This window comes from Myotis daubentonii, chromosome 9, assembly GCF_963259705.1.
Source record: "Myotis daubentonii chromosome 9, mMyoDau2.1, whole genome shotgun sequence".
In the NCBI taxonomy this organism is placed as follows: domain Eukaryota; kingdom Metazoa; phylum Chordata; class Mammalia; order Chiroptera; family Vespertilionidae; genus Myotis; species Myotis daubentonii.
The window spans coordinates 8100053-8119888 of NC_081848.1; the positions used below are offsets into that span (position 1 = coordinate 8100053).

The window sequence follows — 19836 nt, forward strand, 5'->3', positions numbered from 1 at the left end:
AAGACCTTGACATGCGCAGACAACACTAAATCACAGCGTGGTGGGGCCGATGGGGGCACATCCTAGGGTAGAAAAGAAAGAGGACCTGAGCCTACTTTCGCCGTCACAGCTGTCCCTTCCACACACTCGTGACGCTGGGCATTCCTCCCTGCCTCTAACTCTCGCCGCCTTCACTTTTCAGCGTTCTCCACTCTCCTGCAAAAACCATTCTTCAGTGACCCGCGCCCCCGCCGCCCCCACACACACACACTTTTAAAAGAAAGCACAAATAGAAAGCTTTCTGCAACGTGAGTGCGCGGAGATATTCAGTTAAAAATCATAGCACAGCTGCCTACCAAAGGGGAGGCCCTTAAAAGTCACTGACAACTTGCCCTGTCTGTGCTTTGGTAAGAATGGTAAGGACAGCCTGTGGCTAATAGTAGAAAATACAATCAGAAAAAAGTGGGGGGCAGGGGCGGGCTGGAGGGGATTAATGAGGGGGGGGAGGAAATATATGTAATACTTTCAACAATAAAGATTTAAAAAATTAATATACCTAGAAAGAACCCCCCCTCCCCAAAAAAAATGAAAGACAAGAAACTCTATGTGGCAAATTCAACCATACACCAGTGCTGTCATTGCTACTGTTACTGGTCTCGGGCTGCCTGTCGCTGTGTTCAATAACGAAGGCAGAGTTGAATCATATTAGGCGTTTATTGAGAAGGCTAGCCAACCAAGAAGACAGGGCGCTTGCAAGCATTCAAATCCTGTCTTATAGCTAAGTGCAGGGGACAGGATTGTAAAGGGGAAGGGGCTACGGTGAGGCTGGGAACCGGAACCGAATGCAGCTATGTGTAGCCCTGGAGGTCCGCAGATGTCAGCTATTGTCCTTGGTTATCAGGCGATAAGATGATGTTGATGAGATGATGTTTGACTCCTGGTGGATTGGTCTGACCATGATAATCGGCTCAGCTTGCTGGATTCACAGCTGAGTCATGCTTCAGACAGGCCTTGAAAAGGAAACTTAAGAATAACTTAACCCCCTATTTACATATGAGAAACTTAACCCCCTATTCACATAAGTATATGTGTTCTAAGATTTAAAATAATATGGTTATTTTTCAGATTAATTAAAGCGCTCTATCTGTCCAATTATAAGTCCCCTTATCTTTACTACAGCATTATGGTAAGCATTTACATATTTTATCATTTTTAAATTTAATATCATAACACCCTTGTTTTATTGAGAAGGAAACTGAGGCCTGTTAGGATCACCAAGGAAGGCACAAGGCCAAAAGTGGTAAAGAATTATAAATTAATTAGAGGCTTGGTGCATGAAACTTGTGCACGGGTAGCATCCTAGGACTGGCCGGCAATAAGGGCCAATCAGGGCCTTCCCTCCCCTGGCTGCCAGCAGGAGCCTTCCTTGGTTCTGCGCCACCCCCCCCCCCCCCCCCCCGTGGTCAGCGCATGTCATATGAACATGTTTTAAATATACCCTTACTCTCAAGAAAATATACCTTCAACAAAGTACAAGAGAACTTCAACACTAATAAAAGAGAAAAATGGTAATTGGCGTACGACGATACCCTTTTCATTGGCTAATCAGGGCTATATGCAAATTAACTGCCAACAAGATGGCGATTAATTTGCATATGTAGGCACAATGCAGGGAGGCGAAAGGGAAAGCAGGAAGAAGCCCCCTGCCACTGACAGTGATTGGAAACCCAGGGGGGAGCTAAGAGCTGGGGGGCAGGGCAAAGGCGGCCCTGGGGCTGCCTTTGCCCTGCCCCCCAGCCATGATCAGAGAATCAGGCGCCTTTTCTGCCCTGGCCAGTGATAGCAGGAAGTAGGGGTGGAGCCAGTGATGGGAGCTGGACACGGTCGAAGCTGGCAGTCCCGGGAGCTAGGGGTCCCTTGCCTGGGCCTAAAGCGGAGCCCACGATCGCGGGGCCGCTGCATCTGCAGGTCCCCGCTGCCCGGGCCGGATGCCTAGGCCAGAGGCTTTAGGCCTGGGCAGGGGTGGAGCCTGCAACCATGGGGAGCTGGAGGTCCCCTGCCCAGGCCTGACACCTCTGCCGGAGGCCTCAGGCCTGGTCAAGGGGCCGATCCGGTGATTGGTGATCGGAGGGTGATGAGGGTCAACTCCTCTGGCCGAGGCATCAGGCCTGGGCGGGGGGCTGAGCCGGGGATTGGGGGGATATGATGGTCCCCTTGCCCAGGCCTGAAGCCTGGGTCAGAGGCATCAGGCTTGGGCGGGGGGTGGAGCAAGCGATCAGAGGGAGATGGGGGTCCCCTGCCCAGGCATGATTCCTGGGCCAGAGGCCTCAGGCCTGGGCGGGGGCCAGAGCCAGTGATCAGGGGGAGGTGGGGGTCCCCTGTCCAAGCCTGACACCTCTGGCAGAGGCGTCAGGCCTGGGCAAGGGGCTGATCAGGTGATCAGAGGGTAATGGGGGTCTACGCCTCTGGCTGAGGCATCAGGCCTGGGCAAGGGGCCGATCCTGCGATTGGAGGGTGATGGGGGTCAACGCCTGAAGGCTCCCAGTATGTGAGAGGGGTCAGGCTGGGCTGAGGGACACTCCCCCACACACACACCCAGTGCACGAATTTCGTGCACCGGGCCCCTAGTCTATATATATAAAAAGAAAGCTTAGAGCAGGCAAATGTTAAACTTGTCTAGCAATCAATGTTTCAATATTTTATGTTATTTTAAAATATTTAGATGTTTATCATTTAACCCAGCAATGCTCCAAAGCCTTTAAGTTTTCAAAGACTTTGGAAAATTATGCACAGACATATGAGGCTGGAGAGAAAGGGGGCGGCGAGGAGCTGGGTTTTTGTCTGGGATCTGAGTGATTTTATTGAGTTTATCATAGCTGACTGCCTTATGGGCAGCCTTTTTGAGTCTGGCAATGAGGCGGGATTATATGGCTACGGAACTGGCGCCCTGCGGAATGAACCTGATATTCCCTTCTTGGGTCAATTCGGCGGATCGTGTTAATGCTAACCAGGTTGGCCGCTGCGTCCTGTCTAGGGAGGGCCCCAGCATGGTCCTGAGCTGCTAGCCAGACCTGTTCCTTCTCCTCTGGTGTTCGAGAGGAGGACAGGGTGACATAGATGTTGTGCCAGGTCAGGTCATAGGGCTGGGACAGGTAAAAGTATTTGGGTCAGTGGAAAAAGACCCTAGTCTTTTTTCAACCTGGGCAAGGTCAGACACAGACAATGGGAGGTGGACCTGGACTGTGCCCTCAGTTCCTGCTCCCTCCCTCAGGGATAGAATGGGCATGGGAATAGAAGTGGCTGTAGAGCAGTGGTTCTCAACCTTCCTAATGCCGCGACCCTTTAATACAGTTCCTCATGTTGTGGTGACTCCCAATTTCATTGTTAAAAATTGAACATAATTAAAGCAAAGCGATTAATCACAAAAACAATATATAATTATATATGTGTTTTCCGATGGTCTTAGGCGACCCCTGTGAAAGGGTCGTTCCACCCCCAAAGGGGTCGCGACCCACAGGTTGAGAACCGATGCTGTAGAGGTAGGCAGTCTTTGGGTGGCCCAAGAGCGAGTGTTGGGTGGGGAAAAGGCTGTATTGGAACTCGAGTTGTTGGGATTTGGGCTCTCAGGGGTGGTGGGAGAAGTGGTCACTGGGTCAAAAGTAGATTCAGCATCAGAAATGTTCAGGGTATGTTGTTTTGCATGAAGGAGAAGGACCTGGTAGGTAGAGCAGGACTGACAGAGAGAAGGACAGGATAGACGGGTGAAAAGGCCGGGACATAGGGAATCTCTGACCACTTTCTATCTCAGGACAACAATTATCTAAGTCTCACAATGTGTTAAATTGAAAGTGCTGTTTTCAGAGACTCATTATCTAGTTTATATTGTGGCCAAACAGTGTTACAAAAAAAAATGAGGCGCTTGGGCCTGATCTACCCCTGAGTCTAAGGTGGTTGAGATTTGTAAGGACACAGCCAAGAGGGGCCGTTTTAGGCATGGGGAGGGAATGTTCACCATGATAAGAATAGTGTGCTCCACATGAGGGGAAGGGTGAGTGACAGACCACAAATCCAAAGGTGGCTGTTTGGGGCAGACGTCCTCACTGCTAAACAAATCACCACGAGAAGCGAGGGTGACCCTCTAGACTGGGTGTCCCCAGTCCAGAAGGACCCAAAGCCAAATAGCTGAGGGCTCTTCTGGCCTAGCGCTAGGACCTTTGAGACGAGAGGACTTTCGAGAAGTCAGTGAGAGTGAGTGGACAGAAGACTCCACATCAGGGAAGTTGTGGAACGTCACTCACCGAGAGAAGATTGGCCGGTGTGGGCTGGAGGGTCAGCAATGGAGAAGGAGCGGTTCCTGATCTGGCATCCTCCTTGGCTGGTTCGGGAGGGCCTGTAAGGGAGGGATGCCCAATCGAGGCCAGCAATTGAGCCACCCAAGTAGGATTTGGAGGTAAACCCAGGACGAGCTGTTGCTGCCTACTGCTCTCTGAGCAGCAAACCCGGGGTGACCGAAGCCAGGGCAATGGCTCCCCTTCCCCATGAACCCTCCTGGGTTTTAGTCGCCGAAATGTTAAGGTTGCCGAAGGAGCTATCCACGAGGCCAAAAGTGGTAAAGAATTATAAATGTATTAGGTCGTCTGGGAACCAAATGGGCTGAGCCCCAAAATGGCGCCAGAACCCAAGGATGGGGAGTCAGAGGTTTTAAAGGACTCTAGGTGGGCTGTTTTGGTGGGGAACTCTCTGGGTGGGTTGGATCCTGGGGAAGTCTGGAGGGGAAAGACAATGGTCTTAGCAAGTGGAATGTGGTCTAAGCGAAAGGGAATGTTGGTTGTGAAGTGGCTAAAGGTCAGTTCCCAAGGGAGGGGATATTGATTCAATTATTTGATCAGACCTAGCGAAGTCCAAGGTTGCATAGCTAGGAAATGGTGGGGCCATATTCCAACCCAGGTCCAGCCCAACTCAGGAGTCATATTTCAACCCAGGACTTAGCTACAAAGCCCATGCTCATCCAACCCAGAGTTCAGGAACTTTCTCCTGATTTCACACATGCATTTTTATACAGGTATCTGATATCATGGCTGTGACCCCCAGGGGTCATTCACATGTTCCTGACATTCTCCCTACTCCCCCAATCACATCTCTATCCAATCCTATGGAGCTCTGTACCTGTACCTACCAAATTTATAGGGGGAATGCTCAACATGACAGGGTCCCAGGTTATGATTTCATACTAAAAAATTCCAAGTTTTAAAAATGGCAATTGAGTATATTGCTCAATTCTCACATGCAATTGTTATCAAGTTCAGACATCCCAGCCTAACTATATCCCATACATCCATCTCCTTTTCATTTCACTCTAACCCAGGCCCCTTTCTTCCTCTACCTAGGACCACTTACAACAGAAGGCCCCCATATCTAGGAGGGGGACAAACTTTAGAGATAATTACAGTAGAGAGACTACTGTTGAAGACCAGGGAAAGGGAAGTAAAATAACAAAGTGGCAGAAAGTACTTGGGCTGTAGAGTCAGATCCAAATATAAACTCTAAATCTGATACCTATTAGTTCCATGACTTTCACAATAGTTAACCACTGATTAAAATGATGATGATGATGAAGATAATGATGGTACCAATGAAGCACTTGCAACTTACCCAAGCTAATAAATGTTGGTCTGACTAAAAAGCACTCTTGTACACAGATTGAGATGATACAATAGAGTTAAAGAAAGAGGGATTGACAGTGTGAAAAAATATATATCTATATATGTATATATAAAAGCCTAAGCGACCATTCAACCATTCACTATGATCCACATTGACCAGGGGGCAGACGCTCAATGCATAGGCATGGAAACATGGAACAGACTGATGAATCTCAGCAAGAAGCAGGCAAGAGGGGGCCGGAAGAGATTAACCAAAGATCTTATATGCATACTAGAGGCCCGGTGTACGGATTCGTGCACCAGTGGGGTCCCTCGGCCTGGCCTGCAGTCTGACATCTGCCAAGGGGTCCCAAATTGCGAGAGGGCGCAGGTCAGACCAAGGAACCCCACTGGTGCATGAATCTGTGCACTGGGCCTCTAGTTTATATATATTTGATGAGACATTCAAGTTCTATTGCCTCTTTAGCAATAGAGCATCTAAAGTACATGATGATGTTTGATTTATTTTCCTAGTCATTACTCAGGATCAAAATACTGCACAACTCCAAAGGTCTCCAATCACATTATAGTCTATAAGTTTAAATAATCGAATCACAAGGTACCTTTAGAGTCAACAGTCACAAGGTAAAAGATTTTACAAAAAAATAGTCCAGAGAGGATGCCCAGTTACAAATGAGTTTTTTCATCTCATACTCATAAGGATCATGCTGCAGAAATGAATTTACCAAACTACCGAGGTGTCAGATGTAGTCGTTGAATCTCTTTCCTAAACTGGGACTGCATTGATGCTACCTGCTGCTGGGTAAGGGCCTTGTCACAGGTCTGGTAGGTCAGTCTATAGCAGAGACTGACCTGCTTAGTCTTGGGGTGCTGAAAACGACTAAGGAATTGTATGGATATGACAGTGTCTTGGGACACTGCTCGGGCCACAGTGTGAAACTCTAGTTCATCAAATCCTTTTTTCTCATCTAACCAAAAACTAATATCATGCACATAGATTGGAGGATATAGGGAATAACTTTTAAAGGGTTCTATTTTCTCAGGGACAAAATTCTTCAGAAAACGTTTATCAAAGGTCCACAACATCCTCCAGTCAGAGATACCCCAGACAAGCATGGCTAATAGGTCCAAGTTCATAGACACAAACACAAAACACTGTTCTTCATGTATAATGCTTGGAATAGATGTGGTAACAGACCCAATACTCAGATCCTTGGCACAACCTGGGCCAAAATTATGAGACTTCACATTAATCATATAATCTTTCCCATTTGGTTGAAAGACAAATTCTACTGAATTGCTCTGTTTAGAACCCTCCAGCAATGTCTGAGTCAGAAGGCTATCTAGAATGCCCTTCAGGTGGTTCCGTAGTGACTGAAGACAGTCATCCTTCGGATTTTTATTAAACCCAAGGATAAGTAAAGTCTCGTGAAATGCTGGCATTGTGAAAGGTAAGATGTGACACTTCTGAAAGACAGGTCCACTGAGGATGTACAAAGAACCTGGGAGGAAGTCTGGTGCTTGGATGACAGTCTGAACATGAACTAGGAGCGACGGCCTAAGCCAGATCTTGGCTTGGGCATAGAGTCCTTCATGAGATTCTTCCTTACCATCTCTTCCAGGGCTCTTGGGAAAGCTAAGTTCGGAAAGTGACACTAGAAAGTCCTCCATGTCTTCTGTTGTCCCACCAGTCAGGGACTCAGAATTTGAGTTATCCTCAAGGAGATGAATCCAAAAGACAGTTGATAGAATGTCACAGTTCCAGGAAGTGAGAACACTGGTTTCTTCAGGTGGCAGCAAAGGGAAGGGACACTTCAGCCTTTTTAGAGGGAAAGCTTTCCCCAGTTCAGAAATCAGTTTCTCATTTATGGTTTTGATAGGATGACAGGAAGATGTTTCTAGGAAACCTCTGTGTAAGCACAAACACAAAATAACCTTTTAAACTTAAAATAGTAAATAATTACAATGTAGTTAGAATATAAAGTGCAAATAGCTAAATAGAAAAAAATTATCCTTAAGTTGATTCTGAAAAGAAACAAAGAAATCATCCACCATAAACAGAAATATCATGTGTTTCAGAACTCTGACAACCACCGTCCATACACTATACCAGAAAATTTTTAGTTCTAAAGGGCTTATGTAGGCCAGACTGACAAGTATTCAGAGCACCAACATCATTAACAGTATATGTAGCACCCATCTACACTAATAAAAGAGAAACATGGTAATTGGCGTACAACCGCTACCCTTCCCATTGGCTAATCAGCGAGATATGCAAATTAACTGTCAGCCAAGATGGCGGCCGGCAGCCAGGCAGCTGAGAACAGGAGGCTTGGTTGCCCCAGCGATGGAGGAAGCCAAGGTTCCCCATCTGCAGCTGTGGGGCTCTGAGCTCCTGAAGCAACAACTCCAAAAGATACAATGTTTCAATTATAGAAGCTAAAAGATGGCGGCTAATTTGCATACTCAGGCTCCAAGCAGAGCAAAGCCAAACAGCCCTGAAGCGGCAGGGCAGAGAGGCCTCAGGTGACCCGGGATCAGCGGAGCCGAGAGGCCTCCCGGCCCTGGGATCAGAGGAGCCGTGAGGCCTCAGGACCCCGGGATCAGCGGAGCCGAGAGGCCTCCGGGCCCCCGGATCAGCAGAGCCGAGAGACGACCCAGCCCCGCGATCAGCGGAGCCGAGAGGCCTCCTGGCCCGGGATCAGTGGAGCTGAGAGGCCTCCCAGCCCTGGGATCAGCAGAGCCGAGAGGCCTCCCGGCCGGGATCAATGGAACCTCGATGCCTCAGCAACCCCAATCAGCGGAGCCGAGAGTCGTCCTGGCCCCTGGATCAGCGGAGCAGTGAGGCCTCCCAGCACCGGGATCAGTGTGACAGGGGGCAGCGACCAAACCCATGATCGCCCTGCGGACTCTGGGTGTGACAGGGTGCGGAGCCCCAACCCTCTCTGATCGGCTGTGCTCTGTGTGTGACGGGGGGAGCTCCCCAATCCCCTGATGGGCCCTGCTCTGTGTGTGACAGGGTATGGAGCCCCAACCCCCCTGATGGGCCCTGCTCTGTGCGTGACAGGGGGTGGCGCCGCAACCTCCCTATCGACCCTGCCTTGAGTGTGACAGGGGGCGGTGCCCCAACCCCCCAATCGGCCCTAGCCTGAGCGTGACTGAGGGTGGCATCGCAACCTCCCGATCCGCCGTGCTCTGTGCAGGACAGGGGGCGGCGCCCCAACTCCCCAATCGGCCCTGCTCTGAGCCCGACCAGGGGCTGCACCTAGGGATTGGGCCTGCCCTCTGCCAGGCCTAAGCCAGCAGGTCGTTATCTCCCGATGGGTCCCAGACTGCGAGAGGGCACAGGCCGGGCTGAGGGACCTTCTCTCCCCAAATTTTTGTGCACCGGGCCGCTAGTTCAATATATGGTTGCCATCAAGCCAATCAGGATACAGTTAGAGATAGAAGTAATTTCTGGTAAAATACCAGTTACCTGTTCAACTTTCCTACAAGTGCTTCTGGTTCTGGAAAAGAAAACCACTGGTCACCCAATTTGACCCTGAAGATTCTCGGTTGCGAACCTTTAAAGGGTAAGCTCCGGGTGAAGATATGGTTCAAAGCACCTTCTACATGAAATGACTTATCTTGACTCCTGGCAAAATAGATACCAAGTATGAAGCCTGTTATTGTTAAATAAAGTATTTGAGACTGAATCAGGAAAACCTATGAGCTTTTTTTAATAATTAGTGAGAGAGCTGAAACAACTTAAACCTCTGTTATTACTTACCTATATCCAGTGCACCTGTACCCTGGCACAGCCTCACAGCTGAAGGGATGCACCTCACTTAAAATAAATCCTCCTAGAGCTGCCATGGCAACCACTTGCCAACTGTTGTGCCATTCTCTTGTGGGATTATCAGCAGGAGTCCCACCTTGTCCTCTACACAATGCCACGTGGACTTCTCCTTCCTCTGCAAGAACATCTGCACAGCTAATGGGGGGAGAGAGGGGAGAAAATAGCGGCCATTTATCAGAAACAAGTAGCAATTACCACAGGAGTTAGTTATATATACATGGTTTGGCTGTGAAATAATTAAAATCTAGTCACACCCATTGGCAAAGAAACATGCAAAGAAAATAGCTGGAAGTATATTAGAATGTAAATCCAATGTTCAACTCATCACCGACACTAGTGGCTGACCAGTGTTACCCAGCTTGGCATTTGCATTCTTCACCTACATGCCATTGAAAGTCAATGTCTGCAAAGTTCCTATACAGGATTCACTGATCAGGCTGTTCTTCCTGGTGGAGAAAGTTGTTCTTTTCACTCCCCTCCTGCCTATTAAAATTCAAATACTAACTTAAAATAGTGCCTCTATGAAAAGTTTGTTGACAACCATGACCCAAAGAGACCTCCAATTATGCCATATGCTTTGGTAAATAGTGTAAAGCAGCGATGTTCCACCTGTTTCATCTTATGGCACACATAAACTACGAAAATTCTGCGGCACACCAAAAAGTTTATTTTTTGCTGATCTGACACACAAAAATAGGTATAAATTTGATTCATTCACACTGGACGGCTACTGTTGTTTTGGTTGTCATTTTCTTACTTGACAATCTAGGGCAGTGGTCGGCAAACTCATTAGTCAACAGAGCCAAATATCAACAGTACAACGATTGAAATTTCTTTTCAGAGCCAAATTTTTTAAACTTAAACTATATAGGTAGGTACATTGTTATTAACTTAATTAGGGTACTCCTAAGGCTTAGGAAGAGCCACACTCAAGGGGCCAAAGAGTCGCATGTGGCTCGCGAGCCACAGTTTGCTGACCATGGATCTAGGGCAAATGGGGTCAGTGCCCCTGACTAAACAATCAGGCATTGCATGTTTTAAAAATTCTTGCAGCTGTGTCACAGTTCCTGGTGGAGAAAGTTGTTCTTTTCACTCCCCTCCTGCCTATTAAAATTCTATACTTCAAATACTAACTTAAAATATTGCCTCTGTGGAAAGTTTGTTGACAGCCATGATCCAGAGACCTGCAATTGTGCCACATGTTTTGGTATACTAGTGTGCCTGCCGCCAGACACTGGCTGAAAATCGCTGGTGTAAAGCACTGTGGTAAATTCCCAATAATGTTATGAGGTAGTTACTATTTATATCCTCAGTTTATAGACCAGGAAGCAAAAAAGGATTAAGGAAGCTTACCTAAAACCATATGACTATTAAGTAGTGGGCATGGATTTGAGTCCAAGCAGTTTGGCTCCTAAATCCATGCTCCTCACCTTTAGACTACACTGGTTACCATTATGTTACATGATCAAAAATAGGTGATCTGCCCTTTAGACACCCAGGAGCACACTATCTGTACTTTGACTTAGCCTTCAGGGTTATACGTCTGCCTTTTTTTTTTTTTTAATGTATCTTATTGATTTTTACAGAGAGGAGGGGAGAGGGATAGAGAGTTAGAAACATTGATGAGAGAGGAGAGAACCAAGATGGCGGCATAGGTTAACGCCGGAGTTTGCTGCTTTGAACAACTACTTCAAAAGTAAAACTAAAAGACGGAAGGGACATCACCCAGAACCGCAGGAATGCTGGCTGAGTGGAAGTCCTACAACTAGGAGGAAAGAGAAATGCACACGGACACTCAGAGGAGGCGCAGTGGTGAAGTCAAATTCTGAGGTGCGGAGTGCGCAGAGCGGGCTGGCGGCGGAGGGCGCAGTTGTTGTTTTCAATCGGGAGGGAGTTGCAGACTCTGAGCTCCAGATACAGGCGAGTCTTTAGGGACCCAGACTCAAACGGGACTGTCTGGCTTCGGTCAGAGCGAGTGCAGCTTTCTCTCTGAGCTTTGCAGCGGGTGCTGGGACTCAGAGAGGCAGAGCCCCTGGGGACAGGACTGAGAGCCACCATAACTGCTCTCTCCGGCCCACCCTGTGTGACCCGCCCTACCCAAGCCCTGCACAGAGGCATTTGCTGGATAGCCTCAGGCAAAGGCTAAATTAGCACCTCCCTAAAGGACAGAAGTTCTCTCACTGCTGACACAGCTGATTCTCATAGCCACTTGGCCTGGAGATCAAACCCTCCCTGGGATTAGCTACAACAATCAAGGTTTAACTATAAGACTGCGCACAAAGACCACTAGGGGGTGCACCAAGGAAGCATAACAAAATGCGGAGACAAAGAAACAGGACAAAATTGTCAATGGAAGATATAGAGTTCAGAACCACACTTTTAAGGTCTCTCAAGAACTGTTTAGAAGCTGCCGATAAACTTAATGAGATCTACAACAAAACTAATGAGACCCTCGATGTTATGTTGGGGAACCAACTAGAAATTAAGCATACACGGACTGAAACAACGAATATTATACAGACGCCCGACAGCAGACCAGAGGAGCGCAAGAATCAAGTCAATGATTTGAAATGCGAGGAAGCAAAAAACACCCAACCGGAAAAGCAAAATGAAAAAAGAATCCAAAAATGCGAGGATAGTGTAAGGAGCCTCTGGGACAGCTTCAAGCGTACCAACATCAGAATTATAGGGGTGCCAGAAGATGAGAGAGAGCAAGATATTGAAAACCTATTTGAAGAAATAATGACAGAAAACTTCCCCCACCTGGTGAAAGAAATGGACTTACAGGTCCAAGAAGCGCGGAGAACCCCAAACAAAAGGAATCCAAAGAGGACCACACCAAGACACATCATCATTAAAATGCCAAGAGCAAAAGACAAAGAGAGAATCTTTAAAATAGCAAGAGAAAGAAACTCAGTTACCTACAAGGGAATACCCATACGACTGTCAGCTGATTTCTCAACAGAAACTTTGCAGGCCAGAAGGGAGTGGCAAGAAATATTCAAAGTGATGAATACCAAGAACCTACAACCAAGATTACTTTATCCAGCAAAGCTATCATTCAGAATTGAAGGTCAGATAAAGAGCTTCACAGATAAGGAAAAGCTAAAGGAGTTCATCACCACCAAACCAGGATTATATGAAATTCTGAAAGGTATCCTTTAAGAAGAGGAAGAGGAAGAAAAAGGTAAAGATACAAATTATGAACAACAAATATGCATCTATCAACAAGTGAATCTAAGAATCAAGTGAATAAATAATCTGATGAACAGAATGAACTGGTGATTATAATAGAATCAGGGACATAGAAAGGGAATGGACTCACTATTCTTGGGGGGGAAAGGGGTGTGGGAGATTCAGGAAGAGACTGGACAAAAATCGTGCACCTATGGATGAGGACAGTGGGTGGGGAGTGAGGGCGGAGAGTGAGGCGGGAACTGGGAGGAGGGGAGTTATGGGGGGGAAAAAAGAGGAACAAATGTAATAATCTGAACAATAAAGATTTAATTAAAAAAAAAAAAAGAAACATTGATGAGAGAGAACCATTGATCAGCTGCCTCCTGCACACTCTCTACTGGGGATGTGCCCGCAACCAACGTACATGCCCTTGATCGGAATCAAACTCGGGACCCTTCAGTCTGCAGGCCAACACTCTATCCACTGAGCCAAACCACTTGCAGCAGTTCTCAACCTGTGGTTCGCGACCCCTTTGGCGATGGAACGACCCTTTCACAGGGGTCGCCTAAGACCATCCTGCATATCAGATATTTACATTACGATTCATAACAGTAGCAACATTACAGTTATGAAGTAGCAACAAAAATAATTTTATGAAAAAACAAATAATTTTATGGTTGGGTCACAACATGAGGAACTGTATTTAAAGGGCCAGAAGGTTGAGAACCACTGGTTAGGGCATATACGTCTGCCTTTCCAACGAGACTGTGTATTCTTATGGAGCGTTATGCTCTCTCTAAACCCAACACAGTAATTGACACACGTGAGCCTGATTTCCCAAACTACAATGTTCCAGTGCCGTATGTCATGTCCATCTTTCCTGGTGCGTGCTCTCCCTTCCTCACCTCTGGAAAAACTTGGCAAGCAGTTCCCTGTTCCTAGCTACTCCAGCTTTGCGTCCACAGTGCGGAAAGTTAAAACAAATTCGGTCGAACGCCCTGTCGTGCGGTTCGAAGGCATCTGCCAGCTGGGTGCAGTCCACACCAAAACGTATCTCTGTACCTGGCACGAAATACAGACCGGAGGGCGTCTTAGGACCTGGAAGCATGGAAAACCCTTCCCTAACCTGAACCGTGCGAAGCAACCCACGTCTAGGCACAGAGCGGGCTTTCTGCGAATCTTCACGGGACTGTCAGGAGCAACCCTCTCTTGACTGCCCACGTTCCCATCCGCTCCGCGCCGGCGCTGGGCGGGGCCGGCGCTGGGCGGGGCCGGCGCTGGGCGGGGCCGGCGCTGGGCGGGGCCGGCGCTGGGCGGGGCCGGCGCTGGGCGGGGCCGGCGCTGGGCGGGGCCGGCGCTGGGCGGGGCCGGCGCTGGGCGGGGCCGGCGCTGGGCGGGGCCGGCGCTGGGCGGGGCCGGCGCTGGGCGGGGCCGGCGCTGGGCGGGGCCGGCGCTGGGCGGGGCCGGCGCTGGGCGGGGCCGGCGCTGGGCGGGGCCGGCGCTGGGCGGGGCCGGCGCTGGGCGGGGCCGCGCGGAGGGGGTCCTCGCTACCTCGCTCGCGCAGGCGCCGCAGGTTCTCCCGGGCCGCCGGGTCCCCCGCGAAGTCGGCGGGGCGCTGGAGGCAGGTGGCCGTTAGACTAGTGCTCGGGTCCAGGGTCTCGCTCACGGCGGCGGCGAAGGAGAAATTCCCCTCCCCAACCAAGAGGAGGCGCCGAGGGGCCATGGCCTCAACTGGCTCTCCCGCTCGCGTCTTCGGAGGCGCCCATTAACGTCACTTCCGTCGCGGGGCTCCTGCTGACGGCGCCTCACCCGTCGCCGGTGGATGACGCACCACAGCGCTTGGTGGCCTTGGACAAACTAGTGCAGCCACATCCAGGGATGAACATACCCATGAGTGCCAAAGGGAGACGCCGACCACGCCGTCCCCATACTCCGCCCACCCCCTCGAGAGTCTGAAATAAAATTCCCGGAGCCCGAGGGGCCCCCGAGCGACTTCGTCACCCAAGCATGAGGTCACAAGCAGTCGGTAGCGCAGAGGGAGCGGCCGAGGGGGAGGGAGTTCTGAGTGAAGGAAGCGGGGCGGGACTCGGGCCGCCGAGAGGTTAAAGTCGGCGTCTTCTGCCTTCTGCTCGCTCCTGACACTGAGGATTTGATAGCAGTCTTGGTCTCACCCAAAATGGCTGCTGGCCATTGTCTCTACTGCTCGGAATGTCTCCAGGTGCTCCCATCCCCTGCCTTTTGTTCATCCAGGAAATACTGAGTGCCTGCTGTGTGCCGCTGTGAGCACGGTTAGGTAGATGCGTGTGTGGATGAGCAGGACGCGGCCTCTGGCTTCGCTGAGCTTGTGGTCTGGGGAAGGATGCGCAGCAAGGAGGCAATTCTGACACAGCTGGGAGTGGAGTGACTCAGGGTGCCCGCGGGGCACACAGACGGGAAACCTTAGCATCGGGGGGAGTGAAAGATTCCCTGGCAATCGGGGGTAGGTCAAGGGGAAAAAAAGGAGACATATGTAATACTCTTTGTAATACCTTAAGCAATAAAACAAAATTTAAAAAAAAGAAGAAAAGGAAATAAAAAAAGATTCCCTGGCATTGAGACGAGTTGAAAGCTAAGGGGGAGAAGTACACTTTCCCCCAGTCAAGAGGAGTGAAGAGGCAGAAGGAACAATACATGCCAAAGCATGATGGAGACGCAGAGCAGTTGAGTTTGGCTGCAATGTAGTTGGAGGGAGAGTAGATAGTAGATGACACTGAAAAATTAAGCAGGGGCCAGTACATACAGAACGTTATAAGCCATTTCAATAGCCTGGACCTTATTCTGAAACAGGGGCCAGACACTGAAACATCTTAAATAGGAAGAGAACACAATTAAATTTTTATTTTCAAAAGCCCTGCTTTTTTGTGTGAAGGAGGATTGGAAAGCCCTAGCCGGTTTGGCTCAGTGGATAGAGCATCAGCCTGCAGACTGAAGGGTCCCGGTTCAATTCCGGTCAAGGGCACATACCTCGGTTGCGGGTTCCTCCCAGGCCTGGGCCCAGGTTGCGGCTCATTCAGAGGACAACCACATCGATGTGTTTCCTTCACATCCATGTTTTTCTCTGTCTTTCCCTCTCTCTTTAAAAATCAGCGGAAAAATATCCTCAGGTGAGGATTAACAAAACAAAACAAAAGAAGGATTGGAGAACTAGACTGATGGCATGGAGGTCAAATAGGAGGCTCTTGCAGTCATAGAGTCCAGGGCTGATAGGGAGATCTGAATTGTAGCTTGGCCGTGGGGATAGAGGATAGTGGGCTAATTAAAAAATCAACACGACCTCATGATTAGGTGATGTAAGGGATTGAAAGAGGAATTGGTGTCAAAGATAAGCCCCGGGTTCCAGGAGTGGAAAACTGAGTGGATGATGGTATCTGTCCTACTGCCCAGGACAGGATCGCCTTGGTCTGCCGCCTGAACACTAAGCCTGTTGAACATTGTGGTACCAGCTACTCTTTAGTCATTATGCTGTTTGTTGACATCAGGGCATGCACCTGTCTTGCAAAGGCACGTCATGGGAGAGGACAGTATTGGCTTTGTCCCTACCTGTGGAAAGGTGGGTGAGTGGTGACCTGGTCATGGTGAGCGAGTGATCTACATTCTGTCTCTGCTTAAGAACTGGGAGGACCAGGTTTGGTAACATCTCTTCTTTTAAAGAACATGGACCAGAAGAGTAAGGTTTTCTGTCACTCTCCTATAGAATCTACAAACAACGTAAACTCCTCAGGATCAAATTACTTTTCTTCAGGGAAGGTAATGTCTTGCTCCTAAGCCAAGGGACCAGACTTTCATATTTTTCTTTTTGCCAAAAATAAAAACGGGTAGGCTTCTTTTGATTTCTTACAAATTGAAAATCAGATATTGGTCATCTGGTATGTTCAGAGAACTGTTGATTGAGAGGTCAGGCAGAAGGAGAGAGTGTGATAATAAGACACAAATCCTGTCCTCAGGGATTTAGAGTCCAGTATAGGCTATTGGAAGTGTACTTAACGAACTCTTGAGCCCAGCCAGTGTGGCTCAGTGGTTGAACTTCGACCTATGAATCAGGAGGTCATGGTTTGATTCCTAGTCAGGGCATATGCCCTGGTTGTGGTTTTGGTTCCCCAGAGGGGAGCATGAAGTAGACAATTAATGCTTCTCTCTCATCATTGATGTTTCTATCTCTCCCTCTCCCTTCCTCTCTGAAATCAATAAAAAATATATTTTTAAAAACTCTTGACACATGGTAGCAGTTATAAATATAGAAAGATGAACATGATGTACAGTGTGAGACAAATAAGTTGACAAGGGAAGCCATATAGAATAATTGCATTTGAATTGGTCCTAGAAGGAAGGAAACTATTATTTATTGTGTTACCTAGTTTTCCAGTTCTCACTTCTCCTTATTCTCTTGGACTATAACAATACTTTTATATTTTTAGAGAGAGGAAGAGAGAAAGAGAAACATCAGTGCGAGAGAGAAACATTGATAGGTTGCCTCCTGCACGCAACCCGACTGGTGATCCACCACACAACCTGGGTATGTGCCTTGACTGGGAATCGAACCCACCATCATTTCGTGTACGATGGTCCAACCAACTGAGCTACACAGGCCAGGGAAATACTCTTAGTTCTTAAATTCCCACATCTCAAAATTACCTGAACATTTAGCTAGTATATAGTATTAGGGTTACTAAAGTTTTTCTGTATTTTGGAGGGGGAGCATTTAATCTATATAGTCATTCATACTACTGATTGAGAGGATACGTCCAAGGACTTGTGAACCTGGAGAAAGGAAACAATGATAGCAATCAAATTGGAAGGAAAGCCTAGACTCTTAGTAAGGTGTGCTTATATTATGTTTGGCCAAGGGTGTAAAGGGGATGCCTTTTCTGCTCTCTGATTTGTATAAGAAGCTTTTCTCTTCTCATCTTTTCCCAGAGAGAGTTCCTCTCCTGTTTCTTTACAAACCCGCACTATGGCAGCCTCATTAATGCAGACGGCCATGCTGAAGTGTGGACAGATTGGAATAATATGTCCAAGTTTTCCCAGTATGGATGGAGATGCACCACTAATGAGAATGCCTATTCAAATCGTACCCTGATGGGCAACTGGAACCAGGAAAGATATGATCTAAGGAATATAATGCAGCCCAAACCCTTGCCTTCCCAGGTAATGTAACTTTCTTTTTCTTTGTTTCCTTCTGTTAGCAAAAGAACTAGTGGCCATTTGAGAGGCAAGAATCTGATAACTTCTAATGCGGAAATCTCTCATACTTTTCAGTGAAGTGGTTGGGGAGGGAAGCTGTTCTTAGCTGGAATACCTATCCCACTTTACTATGATGTAGAATATTACATTATTGTAAGGTAATAAAAAGATGGCTAGTACTCTTTCTCTTCTTGTTTGAATTTTATTCATCTAAAGAAATATACAATGTCTTTGGACTCAGGCTAGCTTTTCTCCTGGTCCTTGCCCTTTTAGGTCCCCTAAGCAAACATAAAAAGGTTATGAAAGTTAGTAGGACATAGAGTAATGATATATAGACCTCTAGTCAATCTAAAATATGGCAGAGCATGTTAGAATTCATGTCACTGTGTCCTTTATTTCCAAATATTGGATGTAGACTCCTATATTTTTAATTTATTACTTTTTCTTTCCAGTTTGGACACTACTTTGAAACAACATATGATACAAGCTACAATAACAAAATGCCACTTTCAAACCATAGTAGGTGGACTATTCTTTTTTTAATTCTTAAATTCTCAGGACCTAATTCAGGGCCTGGAACATAGAAGGAACTCAAATAAAAGTTAACTGAACGAGTGAATAAATGAATGAATGAGTGAATGATTTCTCTCTTTTCTGAATTCTACAGGACTCACTCTCTATTCCCACAGAAGTAATCATGAAATTGGTGACTAAGTCTCCTTACTATTGACTGATTCCACTTGTCTTCTCTCTTCTCTTCCCTCAGGATTTAAGCGAGAGCCTCACTGGTTCCCAGGACATCAACCTGAGCTGGATCCACCTCGATACAAATGCACAGAAAAGTCAACTTATATGCTTAGCTACCCAAAACCTCAAATTGAGCACCACTCTGTGTGTGTATGTAATCATAGTAACTGCCCATTTCAGAGTCTGAGGTTCTAACAAAATAAGAAGAAGCTTCATTTTTCCAGAACAGAATACAGGAGGGAGCACATTCTAAGCACAACTAAGAAGTCAGAACACTGTAGCACAGTTTCACTCTCTGAATAAATAAAGCACAGGAAATGTTATCTACCACCTTTAACCAATATTTAAATGTAAAATTTGAGTTGGTTACATCTATTAGTTATATAATTGGGGGTGTTGTAAGAGGGCAGTAAAAAGAATTATTTCTCTCAAATCTATAACCAGTCTGCTCCTTCCTGCCTTCCATCAGGAGCAAAATTCAGTATAACTTAGGTTACATTTGCCTAGATACTTTCTGGGTATGAGTCTGGTAGTCATGGTCAGATAGTGTAACTTTAATGTGATCTTAATGAACATTCCTCTTAAGGACTAGAAAAAGAAAAAGAACTTTTTTATTATCATAAAGAATTTAAAACATACAAATGCAGCCCTGACCGGTTTGGCTCAGTGGATAGAGTAGCCGTGGGCAAACGACGGCCCGCGGACCGAATCCGGCCCGTTTGAAATGAATAAAACTACAAAAAAAAAACACCGTACCCTTTTATGTAATGATGTTTACTTTGAATTTATATTAGTTCACACAAACACTCCATCCATGCTTTTGTTCCGGCCCTCCGGTCCAGTTTAAGAACCCATTGTGGCCCTCGAGTCAAAAAGTTTGCCCACCCCTGGGATAGAGCGTCGGCTTGTGGACTGAAGAGTCCCAGGCTCAATTCCAATCAAGGGCATGTACCTTGGTTGCGGGCACATCCTCAGTAGAGGGTGTGCAGGAGGCAGCTGATCTATGTTTCTCTCTCATCAATGTTTCTACCCCTCTATCCTTCTGCCTTCCTCTCTGTAAAGAATCAATGGAGCCCTGCTGGTTTGGCTCAGTGGATAGAGCGTCGGCCTCTGGCCTGAAGGGTCCCAGGTTTGATTCCAGTCAAGGGCACATGCCCAGGTTACGGGCTCGGTCCCCAGTGTGGGGCATGCAGGAGGCAGCCAATCAATGAT

At 47.5% G+C, this 19836-nt stretch overlaps 2 protein-coding genes across 7 annotated transcripts; one reads left to right on the forward strand and one right to left on the reverse strand.

Annotated features, from left to right (window-relative positions):
- Positions 1-5377: 5377 nt before the first annotated feature.
- On the reverse strand, positions 5378-14380 carry FDXACB1 (ferredoxin-fold anticodon binding domain containing 1). 2 transcript variants are annotated; one of them, XM_059707884.1, is made up of 5 exons: positions 14209-14380; positions 13563-13719; positions 9412-9615; positions 9118-9276; positions 5378-7551 (listed from the first exon to the last, which is right to left on the reverse strand). In XM_059707884.1, exons 1-5 carry the CDS (start codon positions 14378-14380, stop codon positions 6372-6374), a joined length of 1872 nt encoding a protein of 623 aa, XP_059563867.1. In that variant the 3' UTR covers positions 5378-6371. The 2 variants fall into 2 exon arrangements, with proteins under 2 accessions (XP_059563867.1, XP_059563868.1); XM_059707885.1 differs by lacking the exon at positions 9118-9276.
- A 356-nt stretch (positions 14381-14736) lies between these two features.
- Positions 14737-18954, forward strand: CFAP68 (cilia and flagella associated protein 68). Of its 5 annotated transcripts, XM_059707895.1 has the most exons (5): positions 14751-14875; positions 16391-16443; positions 17611-17841; positions 18330-18396; positions 18644-18954. In XM_059707895.1, exons 1-5 carry the CDS (start codon positions 14866-14868, stop codon positions 18817-18819), a joined length of 537 nt encoding a protein of 178 aa, XP_059563878.1. In that variant the 5' UTR covers positions 14751-14865; the 3' UTR covers positions 18820-18954. The 5 variants fall into 5 exon arrangements, with proteins under 5 accessions (XP_059563879.1, XP_059563881.1, XP_059563878.1 ...); XM_059707896.1 differs by lacking the exon at positions 16391-16443 and having other exon boundaries at positions 14737-14875; XM_059707897.1 differs by lacking the exon at positions 18330-18396.
- Positions 18955-19836: the final 882 nt, after the last annotated feature.

Bases quoted from the DNA above. Each gene is read 5' to 3' on its own strand.
- CFAP68 (XM_059707894.1), top strand. From the start codon at position 16,351: ATGGACCAGAAGAGTAAGGTTTTCTGTCACTCTCCTATAGAATCTACA. The intron at 16,444-17,610 runs GTAATGTCTTGC...ATCTTTTCCCAG, and splicing joins ATTACTTTTCTTCAGGGAAG to AGAGAGTTCCTCTCCTGTTT. The intron at 17,842-18,329 runs GTAATGTAACTT...TTTTCTTTCCAG, and splicing joins CCAAACCCTTGCCTTCCCAG to TTTGGACACTACTTTGAAAC.
- FDXACB1 (XM_059707884.1), bottom strand. From the start codon at position 14,380: ATGGCCCCTCGGCGCCTCCTCTTGGTTGGGGAGGGGAATTTCTCCTTC. The intron at 9,277-9,411 runs GTAAGTAATAAC...CTATTTTGCCAG, and splicing joins TACAGGTGCACTGGATATAG to GAGTCAAGATAAGTCATTTC. The intron at 7,552-9,117 runs GTAACTGGTATT...GTGCTTACACAG, and splicing joins CTTGTAGGAAAGTTGAACAG to AGGTTTCCTAGAAACATCTT.